The sequence below is a fragment of the Brachyistius frenatus genome, unplaced genomic scaffold, assembly GCF_029030835.1.
Source record: "Brachyistius frenatus isolate BFR_SWC_R1_liver_20210118 unplaced genomic scaffold, ASM2903083v1 Contig_7, whole genome shotgun sequence".
Classification (NCBI taxonomy): Eukaryota; Metazoa; Chordata; class Actinopteri; family Embiotocidae; genus Brachyistius; species Brachyistius frenatus.
Genome location: NW_027210606.1, coordinates 8,448,484 through 8,460,659, shown reverse-complemented (window position 1 = coordinate 8,460,659; position 12,176 = coordinate 8,448,484). Strand labels below are relative to the sequence as shown.

Here is a 12,176-nt window from a genome sequence, read left to right as displayed (position 1 = left end):
AAATTTGCCACCCTAAAACACAGTTGTCATTTAAATTCAGGTTGGTGACCTTGAACAAAAAAAAAAATCTGAAGTGAGAACTGTTTGGTAAAAATTTCAGCCATGAGTCAAACATTGTAACTTTTCCATTTGTACGCCTGTTGTGTTCAGTTGCAAGCTGGAAGAAACTTAAGGCAGAGTGATTCTAGTTTATGAGGAGCCATCTTTGTTGATTTATATAAGAAAAGAAACTAGAAAACTCTATTTGTAAAGTCTTTCCAGAATAGTTTTACAACACATATGGAGCTTGCAACTCATGGGCTCTTTGAAATAGAAACAGCCATATTCCAGACTGACTCAAATTCTAAAAGAAATGAGGATGACATGAAATTCATCTTAAAAGTTTACAGTCTTATTAAAAAACAAGTAAAGAACAGGTGAATTCTGTGTGTGACAATTTCCATGTTTCGGGATATGGCATAATGCTGTAGAAAAAAATCAATTACTCACACAAGGAGTCTTTCGTTTTTCTACCCTCTACCTCACTTAAATTGATGTTTTGTTTCACTTCATTGTTCAGCCCGACACTGTACTTCTGTTTCATAGATCGGAAATATTTTTGTTTGATTTTGCCCCAACTTATGCATCGTAAGGGATGTATCCGTCGAGCTGATGTTGTTCTTAGACTACGTAGAAGCTGAGTATAGGTTTTTTGGAGCACGTAATATGACTTTTTTCAATAAAACCAAACAAATATGCCAATTTAAGAGATTACATCTCTATAAGTATGTTTCCAACATCCTGTACAGTTATGTCAATCTCATCCATGCTTCATGCCATTTGTCACAATTTCTCTGTCACTGTTCTTCATGGATGGACAGGAAGACAATGTCCCCACTTATCATCCAGCCTACAAAACTGGCTCCAATGTTCCATCCAGGAAAACAGCAACTGCAGATACACATGTAACTGAATCATTCATAAAGAGTTAGAGATACTGGAACCTGGCTTCTGTTTGATTGTAGATAGAGACTTAAACAATGCCAACATATCCCCGCCTATCCTCTCACGTTTAGAGTGAGATATTGCTTATATCACTTTAAAAATCTGACATCATTGTGTCTGTAGACCTACTGTGAGGTGCAGATACTCACATGATGGATAGACAGCACCAAGAAGGCCCCTCCCCCGGCACACTCGGTGATGACGGCCAGGAAACATGGGTTGGCAGCACAGAAGTTGTTGTCCTGGACGCTGCGTGTGATTGGCACGCTGTCATAGCAGCTCTCCTTGGTGGCGGCCTTACCAAACACGTGGCGGAACTTGGAGCTGCGGTACTGAGGACGCCATGTCATCTGAGAGACAGGGGAGAAAGGGAGGGAGAGAGAGGTCAGTCAAGGAGAATCATCCATCTTGCACAGTGAGGGTGACACAGCTTTTTATAGGTGTTAATAATCCTGCTCCTTTCTCACAGGAGAGCAGAGAGATAGTGGATATGATCAATTCTGCAAAACACAAACAGCACTGACTCTGAAGTTTTCATCGGAGAGAGAACTGATTACCCCCAAAACAAGATACACTGCTCCATTAAAATACAAAAACTAAAAGGAGCCTAAGAACCAATGCTTGCCACACCTTGCATCAGCAGAAACTGATTTGTGCCACATCCCTTTCGGGTCAAAGTAGCAATGCGTACAGTGTTACACAATAAAATACAAGTGGCATAAATCACGACACAAAAACTAGCGGAGACAGTGCGCACAGGTAGACACAATGATAGAAGAAAAACCGTGCAACGCTATGCAGGATTATTTGGGGAACTATGGAGCGTCGAATTAGCGAACTGAGGGTTCCTAGATCCGGCTAGCATGTCTGCATATCTTAGCATTGCCTTTGTGTACAAATGGTGATCAACAAATAAACTATGAAACACGGTTACTTTCAGGTTGTTGTGAACAGAAATCTTTCTTAGGCCAGGATTTCTGCAAATCTTGTGGCCTTCCACAGGGTACTATTTTAGTCCCACTTTTGTTCCCATTATCTGTAAATGATGTGTGTGACAATTATCCTGCTTTACTTGTGTCCTGTAGAAAATGTGGTAAAACAATTACTGAGCAAAGAGTCTGGTAAAAGCTGGTTAATAAATTATCACTTCATTTGGAAATACAGTATATTGTTTAGGTCCCAAATAAAAACTCAATGCAATATGTTTAAATGTTTGATGTAATGGAAGAAGCATTCAATCAGAGACATTTATTTTATGGGTTGTACTTTAGGTCATCAAAACTACTACATAAAAACAGTGACGATCATTATAAAGTGTCATTGTGACGCTCAGATTCTCTTTATGTTAGGACTTCAAATCATCCAAAGGATAAGATTTATCTATATCTACCTATAGAGATCCTATCATCTATCTATATCTAAAATAAATTCATTCGACACCAGCTTATGCTGCAAAGTCAAATCCAGTGAGTCATTTTGAACATGAACAGGGACACTTTTTCAACAACAGTCTTCAGGTTTTGATCCCAATTATTTTAAGCATATTTGATTTGATTTAAAGCTCTACAATATTAGTCATGTCAGACTAATGTAAAACATACTGATCGATATATCTGTTTGGTTGGGAAGACATTCATAAAATTTCGTGGTGCTTTAAGGTGGAATTCATTTCCAAATGAGGTGACACACGAAACCAAACCTTGTGTATTGTTTAAGAAAAGGACTGTCGAGAGCAGTTTGTTTATAGCTACTCTCAATACTTCAAATTACATCATGTGTTGTAAATGACAATAATCATCGTCATGATTATGATTCTGTTTGTGTTTCAAACAGATGGATTGTATTAATAATGCAACTGCTATTGGACTTTACAAGGTTCCTTGAATTATTATTTCTTAGCCAGGAAAGAATTAGTCTTAAAAAAGTTTGTTTTAATGATGTTCGACAAATAAAATCAATCACTCAATCAAGTAATAAACAGTTGATGTAGAAGTAGAGGAAAAGCTGTGAGACTTCTCAAATCCTGAGTCTCTTTTTAGCCACTTTCCTTAAGCCAGTCGATGCATATGTCATTATTGTGAGAGATAAGTGGCTCTGGTCCACTGGGACGAGGCCTGGCCAGCCAACATGTCTGCTCTAGTACTCTGCCTGGCTCTCTGCCTGCCTGCTGCATGGTCATTACTTATGAATTAGGGGTGGAGGAGGTTGATGGACAAGAGCGCAGAAATGGACCCAAACAACGACTTAAGAGCATAGAGAGCCACATGAGCAACGGACACAACAACAAGAGCAGTAAACCCATCATAGGTTTCTGTTTTCTAGCAAATCACACATGACCTAAAACCATTCCTGTCACTGAAAGTAATGACATCATCTTCCTGATTTATGTGGACTACCCGTGGGCCTTTCAAATGATGGCTAAATAAATACACGGTTCGCATGATGCAGGTGCGGCTGAAAAGAAGCTGAGCAAGGAAATAAACTGACAGACGGAGGAAAGTCTGGTAAAAAAAAAAGAAAAAGAAAGACAAGAGAAATGAATGGGTGGGGATCATGACTTCATGTCTCAGTTCACTCCTGCACCTCTCACCTTCTGCCCTGAGGCCGTCGAAGAGAGCCTCACGCTGTCACACAGGAATGTTTTCCCTACCTACGACGAGCTTCATTGAACTTCTCAGGTGTTTAAGAGTGTGACGGCCACTCAGACACTGTCACTCAGCCATATGACCGTCCTGATAGCTGAACTAGCCATATTCACACATCTTCAAGAAACACATTTTGTATTGACTCAATAACCTAAATGCTAAAAAGAAATTGAATTAGCTTAAATAATGGCGTTCCTTCTTTCCTCCTTTGATACATTTTCGGGACAATAAAAAAATCACACAAAGAGAGGGCTCCAACCATAAACTGTATGTAAAAGTGGACATACCTTCCAAGTCTGAAAAATGAGGCCAATGTGGAAGTGCAATAAACGGCAATACTACCGAGTGACACTAGAGGTTGGTTCCAATGAGCTCCAATGAGCTCATACACTCCCATTCCAGTTCTCTCATGAAATACAGTCAATAAATGTTTTCCACAATAGCTAAAGTCCCTCCTTATTATCAGTTTTCTGGCTGACCATCTGGAAATAATCCCATCATTAATTAGAAATTAGGCCTCAAAAAGCAGCATTTTACAGGGCGTGTCTGTTTGATTGACAGGCCTGTGGTGCAGTCAGGTTTCTGCTATCGTTGGCGGAGTGTCGTGACCTCGGGTTTCTAATTGGATCCAGTCAGATCCACCGCGTGTTCCTCTCAGCTCGTCCAAATATGGTCACTTCTAACTCTGAAATAGCAAGATGGAGAAAGCAAGATCCGAACTCAAGGCTTCATAACGGCAGTTCACAAACCAATGATTGAATTCACTGTTAGTTGCTGCCTGGTTCCAACTACCAATGTTTTAGGTCATTTGTTATTTAACTCGTACAATCACACGTACTCTTGTCATTTCAAGATTGCGCAACTTGCTTAAACTGATTACAATACTATGCACTAAATAACAGAATAAATGTATGTACAAACCTAATTTTTATTGATAGATAAATCTGTCTATTAAATGTTAGCCTCTGATGAAAAATGCCCTCCACAATTTCACAGACCACAAGGATCATCATCAAATTGCTTGTTCTGTTGGATCAACAGTTCAAAAGTTATTTGTTTGCCATAATAATACACATTGAAAAAGCAGTAAATCCTCATATTTGAGAAGCTGAAACAGTCAAATGTGCAACATCTTTGCCTGAACAAGACTTAAGTCTGAGTGTGCAGCCCTGCCAGCAGCTCTGTGAGGGTGCACTTCAGCACGGTGGAGCTTTGACCACAACAACATGCTAACATGCCTCTACCGACAAGGCTTATAATGACGTGTAGCAGACATACTATTTACTGTGTTTATACAGTCACTTAGTTTAGTGTGTCAGTATGTTGGAATTACTTAAAGTGCAGTAAAAAAAAAAAAAAAAAAAAAAAAAAAAAAAGGATTTACAGCAAGTATTTTAAAAGTCTAAAAACTGACCTGATGGTGCGACTTGAAACATTATTACAAATTCATCTTGAGGGGGACACAAACATCTGCACCAGATTTCATTGCCAGTAGTCACTAAAACCACAAATATAAAAATAACCTTGTGGTAACACAAGAGGAAAAGTCATGAATGTCGACAACAAAATTTTATTTCAGTCTATTCAGAAGATGCTCGGATATTTGACTGGACAATTAAAGACTCTGAAGAGCTCTTGGGATCCTTCCATTTTTAGCCTTACTAGTTGTGTGGAGCTGAAAATAGAAAGCCAAAGAAATGTCTTTAACTGTTTAAAAACTGTCATAATATTTAGATAAGTTTGTGTAAATTTATTGCTAACTTGTTTCAGGTCTACCCTGAATATGTACCGTACTGTACTCTGTGTGTGTACTTTAGATCTACTGACATCCATTCCTGCTGTATTTTGTGGTTCATTATGGATGTGAAGTTGTTCTAATTGGTGTTGCAATGACACACATAAGATATTCATGGTGTTTATCACCCTTGTGCGTCTGCTCTGCTCCACAACAACAGAACCGTTAAACAAACTTCCCCAATGAAAGCTGGACATGCCGAATAAGACTAACACCCATAATGGCATCAGAGGAATTAACTGTTACCAAGCTTACATTTCTATTTAAACCATTGGATGAATAAATCAATGGATGCATGTTTGTTAAAGGACTTCATACGACACACCAAGCTACCATTCACTTACAAACTGGAGCACATCTGGGCTCATATAATCAGCATTCGTGTATTGGTGAGGCTTACAAGACCAGAGGGAGAGGCTTCCAGGGCAGACAGCTAAGACATCTTATCACATCTAAAGCAGGTTGTAATCAGGCCAGTGGCAGCTTCCTTTCCGCTGCGTGTTGCAGCAGGTACGCAGCAGTCTGTGTGGTGCGCGGCCTGTCCTGGCTCCTTGTAGAACTGATGACGAAAACATTATTCCTGCTATTTTTACACCAGCTTCTTGCTGATCAAAAGAAAGCCAGGCATGTTCACTGACAGCAGAAAAGTTGTTTTTTTCCACAAGGATTTCTTAGAACTTATGTCTAGCAAAATAAAAGAGATGCAGTCCTTTTTTTCACAGGGAAATTTATTTTAGTCCATGACCAGTGAGTCACAGCAGCAGCCGCATTAAGGGGGCTGTAAAAGCAGTCATAAAACTAAACTGAAAACACAGATATGACTTTAAAAAAAAGATATACTGTACATCTGGTTTGCTCAGCCAGAGTTCTTTTGTGAGTCTATACTTGTAAATAGATGTGCATAGCATACATATTCACCTATTCCTCTCCTAGAGGCTGTTTTTAAAGCACCTCATAACTCATAATCACTTACGCTGGCAGCCACTCCTCTCTTTGGCTTGCCAAGGCTCAGAGCTAGGGTTGGAGGAGTTCAAAGTTTACTTGTTGGTGTCACGATTTCAATTACTAAAGCAGCCAATGGCCAGCAGCTATGAGGAGTAAGATGTTTTAATGCTCAAAATCTGCAAAGTGTCCATCAATTTTGCCATCAATTCCTCCATCCTGTTGTCTGCAAGAACCCTTATCCTAAACAAACTGACCTCATGACAGCAAACCTAACAAGGTCTCTATAAAACCAAGCGTGCACGAGCCCAACCCTCTCGAACTGTAGATGTAATGTTTTGTAAACGCTCAGCATGAAATCTAAGACGAGGAATGTACAGGTGTGAACATACGGCGTGGCAGTGTGAGCGTACGCGTATTTATTGCGTGTCTGAGTGAGTTGGAGACACTTCCCTTTGTTTAGTCCGTCTGATATCATACACAGATGACAGTTTACAACCCCTGTCTAGTAATAGGATAACCCCCACTCTGGTAATCCAAGAGCTATAGTGCGCATGTGAGCAGGTATGAAAGGATCAGGCAGGATATGGCTGCATGTGTGCTTTAGAGTCACTGTGTTTACCTGGAGGAACTATCCAGATACCCTCGCAGTCATTAAAAAAAAACTGTGTAACCTTCCAAAATGTCCACATACATGTGCTTTGGTGTGATTTAATTCAGTGTAATGTTGATACATTCAGCTCTTCAGATTAGTTCACAACAGTCCTTTATACTCGCAGTCTGTTTTAAAAGGTATATGAATTCATGAGGAGACAGAAGTGATGTAATGATTAACGTGTACAGTCTGGCAGGCCGAATGTGGATGATCTGAACGAGACCAACTGACTCATGGATGGAAAATAAACAGATTAATGCTAATTTCGCTGCAGGATTTACAATATTTATGGTCAAAATATTGGCAGGTTCTGTCTCTTTTCAATGTTTTTTTACATTAGGACCCAAGCATCTGTTTAAGCTGAACATATGTGTCATTTTTACATCTGAGCGATCAAAAATTTGGTGGATAAAATGAAAATGCCAACAAGACTAAAACATATTGTACCATAAAACATTTTTTGTATAGTAGTGACTATAAAGATGTTTAAGAGCCTTATATCAATTAATAATAACTAATGACAATTTTTTTTTTTTTTTGTCATGATCCCACTGCACACTGGGAAAACAGTGACTACTTTGAGAGTCAAGAAACACAACTGATGATCACTGATCAGATCATATAAACCACTGTTTTTGGAGAAAAAAGCTTGAACCTGCAGTGCAGAACTTTGTCTCCCACTTCTGCCAGTGAGAGTAAATACAAAAACACTGTTGACACGTGTATACATCATAGACTCCACTGTAGCCCTCTCGGCTGGTACCATTTACCAGTTAATAAAGTAAGTAAGTAAGTAAGTAAGTAAGTAAGTAAGTAAGTAAGTAAGTAAGTAACTAACTAACTAACTAACTAACTATCTATCTATCTATCTATCTATCTATCTATCTATCTATCTATCTATCTATCTATCTATCTATCTATCTATCTATCTATCTATCTATCTATCTATCTATCTATCTATCTATCTATCTATCTATCTATCTATCTATCTATCTATCTATCTATTTCATTTTACTATCACACTTTGATCCATCTAGAAGTTTTCTTTGGAAAGTCTAAAAGAGCTGCACAATCGATTTATTTCATTCATGTTGCATAGCCTGATCAGCTGGTGGTAGTCTCTGGTGTGCATGCTCTCTCCATTGAGCATGGTCGGTATGCATTTATCTGGCCAGCATGAGAATGTCTCACTGGACACCAGATTTATAAACTCTGCACACTGAGATACAGAGACTTTTCCCTGGCAGTGACAGGCTTAATCAGCATTGGGTGAATTAATTTGACAGCAGCTTGAATGTAACAGTCATTCATATGTAACAGTCCAACACTATAGGTTTAAGAGAGTGCACCTAAAATGTCTACAATAATGCTTGACTGCACAGTATTACAACTATAGGAAGTCAACAGTAAAATAGTCAGTCTGTAGTCAGTTTCAGATGTTTGTTTACAAACAGTTTGGGTCATAATTTTATGGTTTTCCTTCATCTTTGCTTTAAAATAAGTTCAGGGTTTGTTTAAAAGATGTGGAGAAGAATTAGGAAGTATGACATTATTACTGATAAAAAATTATGGTCACACTAGAAAATAATATTAAAGGTGGAATAAACTGGAACTTAAACTGTTCCACTGTGGGAGAAAAGATGAATCAGAAACTGAAACAAAAGTCCTCTCATTTGTCGAGGCTTCATTGTGAACATGTATCCCATTAACAGAGCTCTCCATTAGTTCCCTACTGACAGCACACAGCTTCCGCACAGCAAGTCCATTAGCTGCTGAAGGTCACCCATATGAAATTTGCAAAACAATAAGATACAAATCATGCATGCGCTCACACACAGAATGTCAAACTGCAGACAGATCATGAAGCTCACACACAAGTTGGCACAGGACAAGAGATAACACATTCAAACATAGACCAACATCAAGGTTGTGTAATCTGACATGTTCTGACAAAAACTGAGCTTCAGGAATCAATCCTTTTTTATAGATATGTAAGAAAATATGCAAAACTGTTGAATACATTAGCGCTTGATAAAAACTTAGCCTAAACCATTAATGTATATAAAAGTGGACGTAGCTTCCAGGTCTGAAAAATTAGGCCAATGCAGAAGTACCTTAAACTGCAATACCACCAGGGGCCACTAGGGGTTGGCTCCAAAAAGGCTCTGGCTCCATAGACTCCCATTCATCTTCTCTCATGAAATACAAAGTCAATACATTGTTTCCACAAGCCATTTTGGTGTCATTCGCTAAAGTCACTTCTTATTAGTTTTCTGGCGGTCCATCAGAAAATAATCCTATCATAAATTAGATATTAGGCCTGACAAAGCGGTATGTTTTGGGGCGTGTCTGTTTGATTGACAGGCCTGTGATGCAGTCAGGTTTCAGCTATTAGTGGGCGGGCACAATGTCCTCACACCAGATTGAGTCAGATCCATTGAGTCAGTCCTTTTCCCAGTCAGGACAAAAAAAAACAGTGGATGCTCATGTCGTCATAAACCTTGACATGAGAAACAGGACGGCAGGCTTAATGAAAAGACGTCAAACACACTCCGATTCAAACCACAAGGCGCATATTTCAGCAAATGGTAGTGTTTTGGAGGGTGGACACCACCATAAATAGCCTGTGGGTAGGGATGACTTGACTGGGACATTGGATGATGATGTCATTTTCAGTGTTGTGGAACAGCTTCAGTTTCATACTGACATCTTTTTGTCGTCAGTAAAAAATAGAAAATCCATCCACGCTTATGGCAGCGAATGAGAGACTACTCATCCAAGTTTTGAGCCATAGGATAATTAACAGAAAGAGTATGAGTCCAGTCCGCTGTCCAATAAACGTGTTAAAATATGTATGAATTCAGGCCACGAGCTGGTCTGAAGATTTTTGTTTCATCTTGTCCAAGCCTGTCTCATGCACAAGCACACATAGACTCCAGAGTTTGAATCCTCGGGGGAAAAAGTGAGCTCACACACACGCTCACACACAGAATGTCAAACTGCAGACAGATCATGAAGCAAGTCATGAAAGAAACAGCCAGAAGGACAACACGGAAGAGAGAAAGAGATTGCAATTGAGTGCGAAGGAGTGTGACAGAGGCCAAGTGGCCGTTCAGCAGCACTCACCCTGTCGAGTGAGTCGTCACTGGCAGAAGAAGCAGCAGCAGCAGGTCCTTAAGTGAGTAAAAGTTATCTTCTGTCTCCAGTGGCAAGAAAAAGACCAAAAAAAAAATCCCCACTGCAGTCACTCGTCTTGCTTTACTCAAGCACATGGGTCAGTGCTGCTTCTGTGCTTCTTCACACATGCACACAGACACACACAGACACCTCATATGAAACCCCACTGTCCCGTCCGAGCTCAAACTCTGATGTGCACACAGTCCACACAGGCAGCCAGTCAGAGGAGACGGTGGGTGTGTGTGCAGCATGAAGCCGAGTGCGTGTGTGAACAAGCAAGGGGCGAGCACAGGAGTGTGTACACTCCCCGAGAGGGAGGTGACTGCAAGAGAGAGGGAGAGAGAGAGAGAGAGAGAGAGAGAGAGAGAGAGAGAGAGCAGGTAATCACGCTGCCTCTCCTTCCCTGAGTGCCGCTCCCTCTCGTCACTCCTCCACTCTGTTTGCTCAATCAGGATTTCTCAGTCGATCTTTGCAGAAAAGGAGAGGACAAGAGGAAAAACAAACTGCAGACACTCTCCTTCACCCTTGACGCCCTATTTGTGCTTGATTTGCATGCAAATTTAGTGAAAGTAATGTGCTGTGTATTAATCTCTTCTGCATCTAGAAATGTGTATTCCGAGAAAGTCTAACTGAAGTCTCTCTAAGATGAGGCAGAACGAGTTTGAGCATCTTAAAAACACAATAAGCAGAAATAACGTTCATCTAAATGGTATAAAATACAAAAGCACAATGTCAATGGCTCTACTCTGCAGTAATAAGCTCCCACAGCTTTCATGAAGAAATTAAAAGTAAAGAAGAGAAAATATTTTATTCAAAAGAAAACAGGCCATCCTCTTGGCGTGAAGGTTTAAAGGGGTTTTAACCATTATACTGCACTTCCACAAAACAAACTGGGAAACCTGAAAGTAAAGCTGCATCTAACAGACTTTAAGTTTGTATGCGCGTGTCAAGCTCCGACAGCCACTACATTTCCCATGATGCAACTCAATAACATCTTTAATTATACACTCACCAACTGATAAATAGAGAAATAAAAAGTGTAAAATCAATTGAGTTTCCCTTTACAGACACGAAACATAACTTTTGCTGCATTTCATCCAGAGTCTCCGCTCCCTCACTTCTATCTCTGTGCCTGATCTAATAAAGACAGAAATGTCAAAATATAATAGAAACCACCACATAGAAAAGTGACTTAAAATTGTTTAAAATAAAGATTGGAAGTAGGATCAAATTGAGACACAATCAAGCGGCAAGCAGCAGTGACGTCACCCATCGATTTGTGAACGGCCGTTATGAAGCTTCGAGTTTGGAATTTGGCTGTCGCCATTTTGCTAATCCGGAGCGGTTTGGAGCCGGTAGTGACCATATTTGGGCGAGCTGGGGGAAGCGAGCACAGATCTGACTCGGTCTGATAGGAAACCCGGCGATACTACGTCCCCCCACCGATAGTCGTAACCTGACTGCATCATAGGCCTGTCAATCAAACAGACACACACCCCAAAACCTTTTTTTTTTTTTTTTTTTTTTTTTTATTATTATGTAATTTATGACGTGATTATTCTAAATTGGACAGCCAGAACACTAATATGGAAGAGTGAATTTAACGAATGACATATTGAAAACTTGTGGAGAAATTTTATTGACTGAGAATTTTAGAACAGAGAGAAATTAAATGGGAGTCTATGGAGCTGGAGGCTTTTTGGAGCCAACCTCAAGCAGCACCCGGTGGTATCGCAGCACTTCTGCATCAGCCTCATTTTTCAGAGTCGGAAGCTACGTCCACTTTCAGTCTAAGGACACAAAAGAAGAAGCTTCAAATTAAAAGCAGAAAGATTCAACCTGCACACACAATTAGATTGGCTGCCATGCTTGGCAGAACGCCAAGCTGCAAGAAAACCCATTCAACCAGTCACATGGCTTCAGCTGGACAGCGGTGGCCGTCACTCCGAGTCAAACTGGACCATTACATAAATGCACA

General features: G+C 40.0%; 1 protein-coding gene across 2 annotated transcripts in view; it reads right to left on the bottom strand.

The window, feature by feature from the left end:
• Positions 1–12,176, bottom strand: part of coro2aa (coronin 2Aa) — a 44,309-nt gene that overhangs the window by 14,506 nt on the left and 17,627 nt on the right. Inside the window, exons 1-2 of one of the 2 annotated variants that reach the window (XM_069689336.1) lie at positions 10,148–10,362; positions 1,134–1,334 (exon numbers count right to left, since the gene is read on the bottom strand). In XM_069689336.1, the coding sequence (XP_069545437.1) occupies positions 1,134–1,334 (201 nt within the window). In that variant the 5' untranslated portion in view covers positions 10,148–10,362. Of the gene's footprint in view, positions 1–1,133; positions 1,335–10,147; positions 10,363–12,176 lie in introns of those variants that run through there. The other variant, XM_069689335.1, reaches the window with a different exon arrangement.